This window comes from Engraulis encrasicolus, chromosome 8 (genome assembly GCF_034702125.1).
Source record: "Engraulis encrasicolus isolate BLACKSEA-1 chromosome 8, IST_EnEncr_1.0, whole genome shotgun sequence".
Taxonomy (NCBI): domain Eukaryota; kingdom Metazoa; phylum Chordata; class Actinopteri; order Clupeiformes; family Engraulidae; genus Engraulis; species Engraulis encrasicolus.
The window spans coordinates 45,502,215-45,519,316 of record NC_085864.1 but is presented as its reverse complement, the minus strand read 5'-3'; the positions used below and the strand labels follow the sequence as shown (position 1 = coordinate 45,519,316).

The following is a 17,102-nucleotide window of genomic DNA, read 5'->3' as shown; positions in this document are numbered from 1 at the left end:
AATTTAAACGTGCAGTTGTAATGCTCACACTACCCTGGACTTGTCAGTACCATTTTTCCGAGGTCCTGGTCATTGCAATGGGGGTAGCGTTGGTTAACATTTCAAAAAAACATCTTGATTTATTCCCAAAAACATCCACAAGGTTATGCAACATCAGCAGACAACTAGCAATACCTTTTGGGAAAATATTTGGAGTAGGCCCTGTGTTATTAGAATACAAGCCCGTTTGGGTAACCACCCGCTCACTGGGAGTCACCCCAGGTTCATGTGGTGAATTACGCGAGATAGACCCAGATGACCTGTGTATGTCGATCAGACGTCAGAGTGTCAGTCTTAGTAGGGACCTTCAGGCGCGTCTCGCACAACTTCGACCATGTGGAGGAGTGAGCATGATGCTCGCTAGCCGTGGGACCGCTGGGGTACCAGACTGAGTGTGTGTATGCATACTTAGAGGAGGAGGGTCCTGGGGACAATCGGATCCACTCAGAGCGCCATGTCTCACCCCTCTGAAGTGTGCCCAGCTGGGCTAGGCTAACGGCTTTTCCCCCATCCCCACTGTCGGGTTCCCCGTTGGGTCCTCACTGCCTAGCCCGGGGGGAAGGTTTCCCGACGGTACATGCACACAGTGTGGGGAGGAAGCTGCACGGAGAAAAACAGGAAGACACTCCAGCGTGTTGTGAACACAGCGAAGAAGATCATTGGAGTACCACTCCCCTCCCTGCAGGACATTTACACCGCACGCCTCACCCGAAAAGCACTGATGATCATCAAAGACACAAGCCACCCTGCACACAAACTGTTCAGCCTCCTGCCCTCTGGAAAGAGGTACAGGCGCCTCCGTTCCCGTACCACCAGGCTTGCAAGCAGCACGATGCATCAAGCAATCAAGATACTGAACACTCAACCCACTCTCCCTTCACTGTCAGCCTCTAGCCAGCCAGGCCACTGACAACGCTCCCCCCCCTCATCCCCACCACCATATCTGCGACTGAACATTCCACCTGCACTACTACATCTGTGACTGAACTTTCAACCTGCACTAACTCAAAACATACACATGCACACACACACACACACACACACACACACACACACACACACACACACACACACACACACACACACACACACACACACACACAAGCACACTGCACTTTCTGCACTAAACCCAAACATACACACACTGACACACAACTCATACTCACACACATACACACACACACACACACACATACACAGGTACACACACACAGACGCACACCGCACTTTCTACCTGCACTAAACACACACACACACACACACACACACACACACACACACACACACACACACACACACACACACGCACACGCACACAAAACACATACAAACACACACACACACACACATACTGCTGCTGGTGTATTTAATAAAAACCTTTTTTAATTATTTATTTCTTCAAATGCTACTATTACTATGTCAGAACGCTATAAAGGACTTTTAGAAAAAGAACAACAAAATACCTCCTCTTAATGTATGTTCTCTACAAGTCTTCTGTTGTCCAGTCTTGCACTTTAAATGTCTGTATGAGCAATGTCTACGTCCATACTGTCTATGTCCATGTATGAGTACTGTCTATGTCTATACTGTCTATGTCCTTACCTAGATTAGTCTATGTCTGCATGGGAGAGCAAGAAACGCAATTTCAAATTCTTTGTATGACCAGTGCATGTAAAGAAATTGACAATAAACTTGACTTGACTTGACTTGACAGGGGCTGCATGTTTCCTTAACGTCTCCGTGGGCAGTGCAAGTCCGAAAGGTTCGCGGGCTGCCTTTCACACTGCACAGTCAACGTCTACGTTCTATCCGCGGGCAGCAGCCATTCATTTTCAATGGAGCCCGCACATTGAACGCCGACGTCCGCGCAGGAAAATAGACTCAAGTTCTGTTTTCAAGGAGCAACGCAGACATGTCCGGGCGGGACAGACATGCGCCGTGCTTACACCGCGCTCCTGTGAGCAAGGTATGATTTGTTTTCATGTATTCTAACAGTTTTGAACTGATAACGGACACGTTCTGTGGACGTACTGTGGAAGTCCGCGCCGTTGGTGTGAATTCAGCGTGAACCAGCCTTTCGAACGGCTGTCCACCACGGGCCAGCGGCCGGGGGGGGGGTCTCTGGAAGGCTTACCATGTTAAGCTCTTCCCAAACCCGGTCGGAAGGAGAGCGATTACATCCTTGCCACCAGCAAACTCCTTCAAAACCGCTTCTCTGTTCATCTTTTAAAATGTGAATGTGTGGCAGTTTTGATAAAGCCGTAGAAATTGCTGAATCGACGCCGCGTTCTGAGTACTCCATGCAGGCCGACATTGATGTTTGCTCTGAGTGAGTGTTGTGGTGCTCGTATGCTGCGTCACATGTGTTCCCCCGCCCACGATCCCGCCCCGCGATTCTGATTGGACCGACCATGAAATATTGGATGCCTTTCGGGCTCGTCTAAGATTTCCAGACCCTCGTGCGAGCTCTCGAAGTTTAACGAAGATGCGTGAAGCACGAAAGGTCTAAGTGTGAGCCAGGCTACTTTCTCAATGCCCAGTGTTGTAGACGTGAAATGCCCAGTGATTGTATACTCCGTTTTCAAGCGTGTTTATTGCTGAAACGCAACAGATTACTTAGATCTTTCACATTGGCCCCAGCGGTTAACATTGGCAGCATTTTCGCTAAAAAGCTCAAAATAAGCAAAGTCCGTAATGCCGTGGTATTTCCCAGAATGGCTCATCACTAGACGCATTATGTGGCATGGCCATTCGATGGTAAAACGTTCATTTCACGCCGGAGCATTTTTTTAAATGTCGAAATAAATATGAATATATTACATGACATAAATTGTGATTTAATTAATTAATTACAGTATATATGCAATGTCAATGTTAAGGCCTATTAATTCTACTTTAAATCAATAAATCTGGGCTGTTGCGCTGGCAACCCGGGTTCGATTCTGGCCCAGGTCTTCTGCCAACCCTTCCCCAGGGCTCATTTCCTGTCGATTTATTTATTTTTGTTAATATTTTTAAATTCTTTTAAAAAGGAAAAAAAAACAATTCATGAAACATTTAATTTATTATATGTTGGTATATTCAAGTAATTCACTGTGACACAATCTATCCTCCATATTAATCTGTGGCGTTAAGTTGTTTTCACCTTGTGTGATCCCAGGTTACTTTCTATAGGCTACCTGCAACTAGGCTATTATCAGAAACTGGCAAATTGTTAGCAAAAATCAGGCAGTGACCGATTGCAAAAACTAGATGAAATGAAATCAGAAGTGTCTAGATGAAAATGCTCAGAGTCTGGAACTAGGAATTGGCAGTGGTAGCCTAGAAATCTAGACGCCCCTAGCGACCGCAAATTGAATTTGCTCCCGGGGGCAGTCTAGCGGACCCCGGTCGTTTTGCGAGGCTGAAAGTTATCCGATGACAGGGCCAATCAAATCGCGAGGGGGGCCGGGCTACCTAGTAAACAGGAAACTTTCTAAGAAGAAGCATGGTGTCCGTCCGTGCTACGTACAGCACGAAAGTGTTTACTTAATTTAAAAAGCCTGGATGATAATACATTTCGTGGCTGACATGGATTGATGTAATAATACACCATGAACTTATCGGACACAAATAGATCTCAGCACATTACCATTTGATCATTTGATGTTTTAAACTAGCTCGGTAAGCTAAGTTGAGCATTTTACAGATCCAGATAGTCACACGCTATTACCAGACCACTACTGTAGGTGTAGAATGAAATTGCGGCCCCAATTTCTAATAAGACACATGCCATTAAAACGAGACATTTGGGAGCTTTGAAAGTATTTGAGTAGCTTACTAAATAGATGGGAATGACACCTAAGTCTACCAAGCTAGTGGCTAGCTAACCTGTCGTCAACAACACAGAGCTAGGTATCCAGCCTTGTATTATATGCCTGCCCCAAGTCATTAAAAACGAGACATTTGGGAGCTTTGAAAGTCTGTAAGTCGTATTAGGGCGGAATTCTCCCACCCGCTTTGAAAAAAAGCGCGCTACAGCGCCTCCGAGCTTAATCAAGTCAGTGAGTAAGCGGGGCTTACGCGTGATTTCATGAGTTGCGCACTTTGGGTGGGGCCAGGCCAAAATCAGGGAGTTTCGCATGTAAATGAATCCTAAGCGTATTCTCCCGTGCACTTAAGCGCGTTTGCCTTTACGCGCATCAAAGGGCTGTAGTAAGGTCAAGCGCCACTATGAGGTAAAATGTAATATTGCATTTGATGCTCGCTTGGCTCGCATTTTGAGCATGTTACACGGTATGCTTTGTTGATGTTCCTTACCGTCAGCGACGTGAGTCCAAATCGAAATTCATTCACAGTTCCACATAAACGTCCTACATTAATTGTGACAAAATATGACCAGCTGCCCAGAGCATGTTCTCATATCGGTGAACTTACAAACAAAAGCAGGTAATTAATTAATCAGTATGAGGATCATCATGTTGTCTCCACGGACGGTAACCAAAACCAAAAACACCTCGTTGCACCATGCGCAAATTGACAAGGCACGTCAGACTAAAGACCGCTGTTCCAGTCGTCCTAACAGCCACCCAAAGTATGCCTATTCAAAAACAACCTTCACCATTTTTACTATGTTGTAGCCACGACGTTAAGTAAAGGGTTTTTATTGCAACTCCTCCACTTTTGTGATTTATTGGAACTCGTGCATATGTGCATGTAACCTATTAAACTTTCTGAACTGATGCCCGACATACAAAACCACCACATACTGAGGTAGGCTACAGGTTGTCCTATCTTTTTTTGTAAGGCAGAAAATATTTCCTGAATGTCATTACAGCTAAACGTAAAAAGGTAGGCCTACATATCAGAGCATGTCTTTGGCATTTCGCTTCGGGTCTCTATTACACCCCATCAGCTGCGCGTTTAAGTCCTGGCTTGGCATTGCATGCCCATGTCCAATTAATTCCCATGTCTGCGACAGAATATAAACTCTCCGTTTTTTCATGACGATCGATTTCCTTGTTCATTCTTCAGCATGCATGTAGCCTAAGTGTAATATGCTGACGGACAGCTGAGATCCACATATTTCCAATTATTTTAATGTCACGTTGCTGTACAGATAAGCGGAGAAACACTTTTAAAGTCAGCAAATACTATGTGTTTGTTTAACTGTGGGAATGATATAGCATTTTAAATCACTTTTTGATTTCCGGAATTGTCCAGGCAACACGGCAAACTCAATTTTTAACAAAACGTTTAATCATGTTTATTATTTCTATCAACCTGTTGCGCACCAAAACGCTCAGCTGAGTTCCCGCCAAAGGTACACATTGCGTTTCCATCTCAATATCTCACCTCCACTACTCGCCTTGTGATTGTGAAAATGAGCTGAGGTTAGATGTTGAGATGCTTTTGCACGAGGACTTTGGCACGTGGTTTTAAATTCAAAGTTTAAGTTCAGTTCTGGATCTCAATGACCTGCCAAGGTTTTCACATGGTTGATCTGAAAATCCATGCTCCATGGTTTCTTGGTAGCCACAACTGATGAACTTGGCGAGGAGACATCCCCCATTTTAGCATATATCACGCCCATGTTGGGCTACGCGCGAGGGGTGTGGCGACGTTCCAGAGGGGAGAATACGCGCAAGATATGACCGCGTAAAAAGTGCGTGCGTAAAACAGACTTAAGTGGAGACGGGAGAATTCCGCCCTTACTAAATAGATGGGAATGACACCTAGTCTACCGAGCTAGCGGCTAGCCAACGTATCCAGCCATGTATTAGTTATGGGTATACAGCTAGCTAGCTAACACCGAACATGCCATGTTGACAACAATCATAAATATAACCATTTAACAAGCCCCAAATTTCTCGACATTTCGCTGATTGATCAAGGAGGGCCATGTGGTTGAAAACGATGCATTTTTGAACTGTATAAGTGAAAACACGATTTATTAGGAAACTTGTTTGTGGCTGTGGTCATCACACGCATTCACTGCTACGACAGCTCGAAGTTGCCGCTTCACCTACAAAGGGGCGTGTCGCGTGTACGTTGTGAAAGACAGCTGTGACGTTACACAGAAGTGTGTGGGGATTGGTTGTTCCACCATCCTATTGCGTGACGTTGAGTGCTGAAGCAACCGTTTATCCCACCCACACTGCCGCCCAGCCCTCCTAGACCCTGGTACAGCTTTTTGCTGTATGGGTCTGGCTGCGCTAGGCTAGGAAGTAGGCAGTTGCGTAGGGCTCCAAATGTCCTGGGCGGCACCAAGGCCCACAGAATTACAATATTAAGCTAAAGCATTAAGCTTTACATTTAATGGGCACTCACATGGTACCAGATCAGCTGTGCTCAGTCAGATGTATGACACCATGTTTACAGATGCCCATGTCAAATTCCACAAAAAGGAAAGACTGGTGGTTGCCTAGGGCACCAAATTGCTTAGAACTGGCCCTGCTCTGCACTATGAATTCACCCCACCCACACTGCACTATGTATGTTCTCCTTGTAAGTCGCTTTGGATAACTGTCTACTAAATGTAATAGAATGCAATGTGAGTGATACATCTTGAAATTGGATTGCAAGCATGGTGGAATTGGCCCTGGTTGGAATCATGGCTGGATTGGCCACACAGGGCATTTGCCCAGTGGACTGCTGTTGATTTTGGCCTGATCCTCCCCTCAATGTAGTGGCGTCAGTCCTCATGCCGCTACAGTTGACCTCTCCACGTCAGATGTATATTCATTTTGGCTGTTGTGGTCTTAATAGCGTGTAATAGATGACTAAACATGTTGACACAGGCCTCATTGTCTCTGTCAATGCCTGTGGACTGGTCTTGGCCTGGCCTGATATTTTCACCAAGTCCATCCTTGGTTGGAATGGCCTTAGGCTAAATTCATAATCTTGTAGGCCTTATTTATTTATTTATGTTATTATTATTGTATAGCGTTATTATTTCCTTAACATTCCATTTTTTTCTGTTCACTATAAAGAGCTTTGGTCTTACTTTGTGTTAAATAAACAATGAATGAGAGAAAATAATAATAATAATGATAATAATAATAATAATAATGAACCCTAATTTTATAAAATATACTTTAAAACGTAATGTAATAGGTCAGTTACCATTTAGTAATTTGAGGCAGAACGGTGTCTGGACTGACACTGACAGCAAAAAAAATACCCCTGCTTTTTTTTTTTTCAACCAGTCTTAATTTGCATAAAATTCCATCTCAGACATATTCTTGTAAAATATATGCATTAAAGATTTTTAAAGGAAGAGGTAAGAAAAAAACAGTACTGTATAACTGAAATTTACATCAGTGTGTCTGACTGTCACAGTTGTTTGTGATCAGAGGAGATATTGATAATAAAGCGAAGTGAATGTCAATGTATGAAAATAAATAGTCGATATCATGAATTCATCTCTTAAATTATAAATAAAGTATCACTGTGCTTGATTAGAATAACAGAATAACAGACAGTTACCAAGCACATAGTACACAACCTCTCATGTTGACTTCAGTAGCCTATTTACCTTAATGTACCTATGTATTTATTCATCTTAGTCATAACTCCTTACTGGTACTGAAAATGTATAGAATCCAATCAGAACGTACACAGCAGAATTGCAATGTATACATATTAAAAGCAATATTATGTAGGCCTAGATTATATGTTGTATTTACAAAATCAGTGCAATACATGTGACAAATAATCTCAGTTTATTTAGAATTTCTGATGCAGAAAGAAATACAGAAAGGACACCAAAAGACACACGGTGCTTTTATTGCATAACGGTCTGATCTAATGATTCAATGTCAACGTTGAATAGGAAATATCCGCAACACTGTTGTATGCTCCCAAACATTTCATGGCACGACATATTTGGCACAGTGTTGCAGATATTTATTAGGCTATTTGTTGTTATTATTATTATTATTATTATTTTTCTATTTATTATTATCTTGTTTTTTTCCAGCACCTATGTCACTGATGTGTGCTGCGCGTTCTCTGCTTTTCCAATCTCAGAGTTGATCGACACTCTTCCTCTGAGAAACTTCTGTATGCTTTTCCTAATGTCCTTCGTTTTGAAGCCATAAATCAGTGGATGAAAAAGAGGGGGCAGCAAGATGAAGTCTAACGAGATCAGTATGTTAATCTCCCGCGGCATGTAATAACTCAATCTGTTGTAGATCACAGAGAACAGAATGGCCACTGAGAAATTGAGGAAGGCGATCAGATGAGGGGCACAGGTCTGCAACGCTTTCCTTTGCGCACTCACAGACGCCTTAAGACTCACGTTTAATATCTTAACATAGGACAGAATGACTAAAAACAGAGGGAGAACGACAAGCACTAACACTACGCAAACGCCATACAAATTCGCAATGGCATCGTTTACACAGGCTAACTGGAGAATAGCCAGGTTATCACAAAACAGCTTATTGATGACGTGGCCGCACAGAGGAAGGCGAGCAGCCAGGTATAACTGCACAGACAAGAGGGAGATGGGAAGGATGTAGATTGACGCTAGAAGCACTTGCACACGCTGGGGAGTCATGATACTGTGGTATTGCAGTGGTTTACAGATACACACATAGCGATCATAAGCCATCCCTGCAAAAATGGCATAGGCACAACTGGCATAAATATTGATGGAAAGAATCTGAGTCAAGCAGTCCTCAATAGATACAAAGACACTGTCGTTCAGAAGATGAGACATGATTTTTGGACACACGGCTGTGCTGCCCAACACTCCGTTAATAGCCAAGTTAAACAGAAATATGTACATAGGTTTGTGCAGACTTGAATCACAGTAGATCACCAGCATTATGGCAAAATTAGACAAAATTGTAGTAATGTAAAGAAACAGCGTGATAAAAAATATCCCATATTGTGTTGGATTTGGGGACCCATAGGCAGTGAAAAGAAAACTGCCATGGCTTATATTGGACACGGGTTCTGTTGGAAGAAAAACGAGAAATATGTGATTAACAAACAAGTTGAAAAATACTATATAATATAAAGGATATATAAAACAGATTATTTATGATATGTTTATATATTTTTCCTACATTATTATGTGAACAAGACATGAAACATGCAGACAACTAGTTCCACAAGTAGAAAACATATATTCTAGATCATATAAAAACAGATCATAGTTCATAGTTCTACATTATTCATGAATAACAGCCTAGATTAACTGACTATGAAAGCATACCGTATTCATACATGTCAAGATCTGAGGAGAATGAGCCAGTGAGACATTGGCATGTCCTTATATAGCACAACTTACAGTAGTCATGTTTACCTCGTGGATGAAATACACATGTGATACACATGAGGTTCCAGCATCCATCACTGCACATTTACAGTAAATAGAATGGACGCCAAATCAACGCTATTTGCCATTCAACGCTTTGAAGCCAGATTTGGGAACATTCCAACTTACATTCCACCTTAGCAACGCCAAACGCAGGTGCTGATTGGACAACAACAAGACTTCTAACGGTCAATCAAACCATGTTCTGATGCTCATTGGTCAATTTAACTTTTAATATCTCTCTAAAACAAAACATCACCACAAAAAATCACCACCCTGGTAAGTTGGAGAGCAAGGGGACCTACTAGTTGAGCGAAAAATTATCCCCCTGGAGTGGCATTTAAGGGAGATACAGGGTTTTATGTCTCTCATAGGAATGAATGGGATTTGGCCATTTTTTGGTCTTTTTGGGTCCAACCTTGGCTCCAACTTGGCTTCAACAATGAAATAGAATTTTGGCCTCCATTCTATTTACTCTCAATGATCACTGCACATTCCCTTGTGGACATACTGCAAGAATTGAAGTAAAAAAAAAAAACAAGGCTATTACCAACTACATTGTGTAAAGAAAAAATATTTCTTTTTTTCTAAGTATTTTTGGGGGCTTTACCAGCCTTTTTTGTTGTTTTATATGACAGGACAGTGAAGCAGAGACAGGAAGCGAGCTGAAAGAGAGAGATGGGGAAGGGCCGGTAAAGGACCCGATTCGGGACTCGAACCCGGGTCGGCCGAGTAGTAGACGAGTGCCCCACCTTTAAGCCACGGCAGGGCCAGGAAAAAATATTTCATGGATTAACTTTGATTATGGGCATTATTGTCATTTGATTTGAACGCACACTGTGAGCAATCAACTGTCGGTCCATGGCTTTCTTTGCTGTATTTGAAGAGCTTTGTTGCAATATGACCTATCCATTTTGGAACATTTTGGGAAGTTTACATTTTTGTATATATTGAGCATTGCATTGCATTGCAAAATGCATTTTATATACAGTGAGTCTGAAACGTATGTTCTCAAAATATGACAATTGAAGAATTCACTCATAGGTGACAGGACGTCTGAACAGTCATTTCCAAAGTGCAAAGGTCAAAAAATGGCATTTAAGCCATTTTGCAACGAAACTCATGATTTACTCTTACTTACTACGGTCTTGAAGGCTCAGCCACTGACATATACATATGTGGTGAATTCAGGTAAATTGGGACACTTTTTTGCATATAAGTGAATGGCCCAATTTACCTGAATTCACTATATATGGACAGCGGGCCTCAATTGTGCTCCATTCAATAGTTTTGAAAATTGCCGTATACATATATGAAGAGTTTTGTTGCAAAGTGACGTAAGCGTCATTGCATTTGATTATTGGAAATGACTGTTCAGACGTCTTATCATCTTTGTGTGATATTGATACTTTTTAAACCTATATAAAATGCATTTTGCAATGCAATGCAATGCCTTATACAAAACAGTTTTTCTCCCAAAATGTTCCAAAATGGATACACATCATTTTGCAACGAAGCCCTTCATATGTCAATGGGGGCACAGGCCCAACTTGGCACCTCCCTATCTCACCCAGTTCCTCTCCCCGCCCACTTGAGCTACTTGGGATGAGTGTCTGCGGGAAAAAAAAAAAAAATTGGTAATTTGGCATTTTTTTTCAGTCAATGTTATTTGTTGAATTTGGGCGGAATTTAGTGCATTTTGGCGGTTTTAGAGAAGCTTTTGGGCGGGGTTTGGCCAGACACATCTGGCAACATTGCTCCCCATACCAGCCCACACACACCCTACGCCAGGCTGGACTGGGGAAGAAATAGGGCCCGGGCACTTTTGGCTTTAAGGGCCCCCTCATAATTAGTGGCACAGAACTAACTCACCGGTGGGCCCCGCACATTCGTGGACCCCTATATTCAGAAATGTAAAAATGTGTATATGTGCGGGGCACACCGGGAAATGCCCGCTATGCCAGTTGGCCAGTCTAGCCCTTTCCTACGCTCCACTGACACACACACCTCCTTTTCACCCCCTACCACACATCTTCGCACAATGGTTGATTGGGCATTCAATGTGGCTGGCCCTTAACTCTTGAATTCCCTATCCCTCTTACTATGCCAATCCCTTTCCACCATCAGATCCATGCTCAAAACACACCTGTTCTTTTCTTAAAAATGTTTTTTAGGGCTTTTTGCCTTTATTTTTGACAAGACAGTGGAGGAGAGACAGGAAATGAGTGGGGAGAGATAGATAAGAAAGGGCCGCAATCGAACACGGGTCGCCGGCGTAGTAACCCAGTGCCCTAGCGTTAGGCCACAGCAAAGCCAAAACACCTTTTCATCCTTGATTTCACACATTAGCATGTTGAGGTTTTATTACTTATTTATTATATTATTATTTTATTTTACTTCATTTAGTTTTATCTTGTTTTGTTGTTGTTCTTTGTGTCGTGTCACTATGCCTTTTAAGATCTATTAGTTACTAATTACCACAGTTTCCAACAGAGAGATTTTAAATGGTATTTGTTTTGGGACACTTTGATGTACAGTAAATGTAAATGTATGTGTTTGTGTTGACCTTTCGTAGGTTGGAGGGGTGGGGTTATTGTGTCATGTGATCAAGCCAGTGGTGTAGTCTACAATGATACGCAGGACAGGTATACACAGTACTGTATATCCACTAGAAAATGCGGATTTCAGTATATAAAATTGCTTACTGTTCCGTAAACCCACTTAAAATTCATTATTCAGGCCCTGCCCTGGCACTGAGTTACTACGCCGGCGACCCAGGTTTGATTCTGGCCGGGGTCATTTGCTGGTCCTTTCCCATCTCTCTCTCCCCATGCTCACTTCCTGTCTCTCTCACACGGTCCTATCGCAATAAAGGTTTAAAAAAATATATATACAGTGAGTCCAATATGTATTTGATCCCTTGCTGATTTTGTTGGTTTGCCTACTAACAAAGACATGATCAGTCAATAAATGTTATGATAATATGAATTCTAATATGGAGAGACAGAATATCAAAAAGAAAATCCAGAAATTAACTGAAGAGAATATATATTAATTTATTTCCATTTCATCGAGCAAAATAAGTATTTGATCCCCTGCCAACTGATTACAGTTCCGGGCCCACAGACCAGATGGGCGCTTCCGATCAACTTGCATGCATAAAAGACACATTGAATCAGCAGAATCAGTCCATAGTATGAGTGAATCAGTCACACTCCAACCTCACCAGCATGGGAAAGACCAAAGAGTGGTCAAATGATATCAGGGACACGATTTTAGACCTGAACAAAGATTAAATGGGCTGCAAAGCCACAAGAAAGAGACTGAGTATTAATGACCCAGCTGTTGATGCATTTCTTCCAAAATGTGAGGAATACAAAATGACTATCCATCAGCCTGTCTGGGGTTATATACAAGATTTGACAGGGATTTGATAATCATGAGAACAGAAAGAAATCACCCTAGAGCTGTACGGGATGAACTAGGCAATGATATCAAAGCTACTGGGACCAAAATCACTGAGAAAACTACTGGTAGCACTTAATGCCACAGAGGTTTAAAATCCTGTAGTGCACACATGGTACCTCTACTTCAGAAGGAACCTGTGCAGTCCCACTTGAGGTTTGCCAACGGACATCAGACTGGTTTAGGATATGATAAGGAGGTGCTGTAGTCAGATGAAACCAAAATCAAGCTGTTTGGCATTATCACAATTCAATGTGTTTTGAGAAAGAGTACTGCTGTCTACGATCCCAAGAACACCCTCCTCACCATCATGCATGACAGTGGTATCATCATGGTTTGAGGGTGTTTGTCTGGCCAAGGCACAGGACAACTTCACATCGTCAACGAATGGATGGAAGGAGACATGTAATGTGCAGTCTTGAGTGCAAACGTCCTTCCCTCCACCACTACACTGAAGGGTGGGCCATTTTTGGATCTCCAAACATGACAATAATACACAACATACAGTCAAAGCAACGAAGGAGTGGCTCAATAAGAAGCATATTAAAGTCGTGAAGTGGCCTAGACAGTCTCCAAATATTAACCCTATAGTAATTTTATGGAGAGAACTGAACCTCCCATTTACCAAGCTACAGCCACAAACTATTAATGTTTTAGAGATAATGTGCAAAGAAAAATGGGCAAAAATATTTTCTACTATATGCACAAACATCGTCATCAACTACAAGAAGCATCTGACCTCAGTGCTAGACAACTAGGACTTTGCCACAAAGCACTTTATCTTCTTTAGCTTGAGGGTTCAAATACTTATTTGCCTAAATTAAATACAAATAAATTAAAATATATTATTTTAAGTTATTCTCTGGAATTTCTTTTTGATATTCTGTCTCTCCATGTTTGAATACATATTATCATAAATTTATAGACTGATCATGTCTTTATTAGTGGGCAAACCGGCAAAATCAGCAAGGGATCAAATACATACTGGACTCACTGTATATATTTTTAATTATTCGATATTTGGAATAGCACAGCAGCTACGTATAATCAACGTCGACTGGTCATGGAAGCCTTGGGAATTTACCATGACGATAAAATCACAATGAATATTCATTCAGATATTGGGGCTGTAAACCCAAGCCCACATCTTCTCCGCCAGTTTAACAGGAAAAAATTGCCTCCACTTCTGAAACATTCTCTTGCCTCAAACTCCTAGTTTGGGAACCAATGGGCTTATGGCTGCCCACATATAGTATGCCCACTACAAAAAAAGTAGACTAAACCACTGGAACTAGCTCTACCTCCCTACCTGATGAATTATTTTCACCTGCAATTGTTTGACATTGCTTGCCCTGATGAAGTCACTATGTCGAAACACTAAGATATGTTGCAATAACTTAAATGGTTTTTAACTTCAGTATGGAAGTTGTTTTCATCTTTACATGACTGTTTGGAGGGTTTTTTAAGAGCACTCTTTTTCAACTAAATTTGAATACTGTAAGTAACACAGTAAAGCACTCCCTTCTCTCTCCTTTTTGGTTGTATTACAGTGTTGCTAAATGTCTTAATGGTTAGGCCTATATATCTAGAGTATATGCACCCATAAGGGAAAAGATCTAAAACTCTAAAAATGATTCCTATATGTGCTGTAAAAATTATTGTATGGCCCATACTATAATACCCCGTGTACATCAAGCGCTACCCAGGTAGCTGAGGTGGTTGAAGAAGTTTCACCATGAATTCGTTTTATTTGCTCTGGACGCTGCACTGACATGTTTGATTCAGCTAATCAAATAACGGCTCTGTCTTGACAGCCTGGGACAATTCTCGATATGAACGTTCCGATTGGTTTTCGCCCAACCGCGTCATAGCGAATTCGCTTAAGATTAGCTTGAGTTTAATCGTCAAAATTCGCCCTGGTCGCTCAAGAAGCTTCGCTCCTGCCGAATTCGTTCTGGTAGCTTTATTCGCCTTCCCTCCATAGAGAAACAATGACTTCCGCCGCGCAGGTCGCTTAGTTCGCCTTTGATGTACACAGGGCATAAGAGTGGCTCTTTCAAGTAAAGCACAAATACACATTATATGTACTACTGCAACATATAAACTCTGGGGCCTAGCAGCAAATGTTTGGCCCTATGTACTTTATGTATTTTATTAATATAGTGTACAGTACAAAGGTCATAAGGTCATATTGTCGTCCAAAACATGAAACTAATGTCCCAAGTGAAAAGTTGAAAAATGAAAAAAGGTCGCACCATGCATAGGTTTCTTTATTACACTGACGTGTTTCGGCGCTCTGCCTTCCTCAGTGTTTTTTTCAGTTTTACAATATTTTGGTTAGCACCCTACCCATTGACACCTAAGGCACCTGCAAAAAAGGGTGCTGAATGCCTGAGACCTTCTTAGGAAAAGCTGCCCTCAGTCTATAAAAATCTAAACATCTCAGCTTCTGAAGCACATAAAAACATGCACTAAGTTGCATTTAAATGCTAAGACCCACATCTGTCATTAGAATGTGTTCATTCATCTCAAACAAACAGAGATTTTTAATAAAGTTGTCTCAAATCTCATGAGCCTGAATGTTGCGTAATGCAGCTCCAGGCGCCAGGGCCAATGTTGCGCAACGCAACATCAGGCATCAGGCATCAATGGGTTAAAAGGAAGAGAAAAACTGTTGGGTGACGCCTGCTCCAACCCTTATGAACTCCAAGTGAAAAGTTGACATGAAACATACAATTTTACATAACACAGTGCATACATTTATATTATACATCATGTACCAAGTTTAAATAACACATAATTTAAAGTAATAACATTTTAAGCAGATCGTATTTACAGCAAATATTTACAGCTTTCTGAAAACAGCGGTGGGCAGTCTTTTATATTCATATTTGTCAATGCATTTCATCTGTGGCCCTGATGACATACCTGTGACAAATCTGCACGAGTTGAGCTCTGATTTTCTTCAGTTTCAGTCCATAAATAAGTGGATTTAGAATTGGTGGTATAACTAGAAATTCTATTGCTAAAAAATTACGAAGATCCTGGGAAAATGTCCCAGCACTGCCATATCTTGTAAACATAACATCAAACAACAGGGCGACCGTCACATTGAGCAAGGACAACAAGTGCGGCAAACACGTTTGCATGAACTTGTTTCGTTCCTCTTTCGATCGTATACTTGTACCGATGAGCTTGGTGTAAGAGCACATGATGAACAGTGAATGAATAAAATAAACAATAATGACAATATATCCAAACACATTATTAAGAATGGTCGGATAGCACGACAATTTCACAACAGACCAGTTTTCACAGTAAAGCTTATTGATCAATGAGCCACATAGAGTTAACTTTGAGCTTAGCAACACAAGGACAAGCATACAGATAAAAGGTGAAAACCATGAAAATATCATACACATGGTGACTACTCTGTTTGTCATGAGGCGGTGATACTGCAAGGGTCTACAAATGGCCAAATACCTGTCAACAGCCATGACGGTCAAAGTGGAGAATTCACAAAGTGCTGACGAATAAATGACAAATGCTTGCACCAAACACCCTAAATAGGATATAACGTGACGATCAGACAACAAGTCGTATAAAAACTTAGGGTAGAAACCCAGCGTTCCATACAATGCATTCATACACAAATTACAAAGAAATATGTACATGGGCTCATACAGGTGTTTGTTCATCACAATGGCATAAAGGACTGCAATGTTCACCATTAGAATACAAGGGTAACACAGTAACGTTAGAGAAAACAGTAAATATCTGTATTCTGATGTGAAGTTCAATCCAGAAAGTTCAAAAACTGAGACTCTAGACATATTTTCCATCGTAACTCAATTCATGGCAAAAGTGATCACAGCTTAAAGTTTACAGAAGGCAGCAAATGTGGGCAAACAGTTCACCCGGCTCGCCGCTTTTATTCTGATACATGACCTAAGCATTCACATGATGTAATGGGCCAAACATAAACTAAACGGATTTAATACAATTCAAGTGAAATACACTGCTCATGCTCAAGCTGTATGGTACTTGGTCCTGTCCTTCTTATTGCTTTCGGTGTTGCGGCCTGTGGGTTGAACCCACCAAGGCATTATAATCCCCTTAGGTCAGTTACATAGCTCACGTTGTACTTGACTGTCCACAATAAGCAGCATATTCAGGACATTACCTATTTAGAGATTTAGCTGTTTTCTGTATTTTTTAAAATATATTTTTAGGGGCTTTTATATCTTTATTTGATAGGACAGTGTGAGATGGTGACAGGAAGCGAGTAGGA

At 41.5% G+C, this 17,102-nt stretch overlaps 2 protein-coding genes across 2 annotated transcripts; both read right to left on the bottom strand.

Moving 5' to 3' along the window:
- Window positions 1–8,002: 8,002 nt before the first annotated feature.
- or60a1 (odorant receptor, family 60, subfamily A, member 1) lies at window positions 8,003–9,855 on the bottom strand. The gene is made up of 2 exons (XM_063204671.1): window positions 9,822–9,855; window positions 8,003–8,982 (listed from the first exon to the last, which is right to left on the bottom strand). Exons 1-2 carry the CDS (start codon window positions 9,853–9,855, stop codon window positions 8,003–8,005), a joined length of 1,014 nt encoding a protein of 337 aa, XP_063060741.1.
- Window positions 9,856–15,705: 5,850 nt separating this feature from the next.
- Window positions 15,706–16,653, bottom strand: LOC134453923 (olfactory receptor 6E1-like). Its single transcript, XM_063204670.1, has one exon. The coding sequence runs from the start codon at window positions 16,651–16,653 to the stop codon at window positions 15,706–15,708; it is 948 nt and encodes a 315-aa protein (XP_063060740.1).
- Window positions 16,654–17,102: the final 449 nt, after the last annotated feature.

Coding starts and splice junctions, on each gene's coding strand:
- or60a1 (XM_063204671.1), bottom strand. CDS start 9,855: ATGTCCACAAGGGAATGTGCAGTGATCATTGAGA. Junction 8,983..9,821: donor ATGTGCAGTGATCATTGAGA/GTAAATAGAATG, acceptor TTCTTCCAACAG/AACCCGTGTCCAATATAAGC.
- LOC134453923 (XM_063204670.1), bottom strand. CDS start 16,653: ATGGAAAATATGTCTAGAGTCTCAGTTTTTGAACTTTCTGGATTGAAC.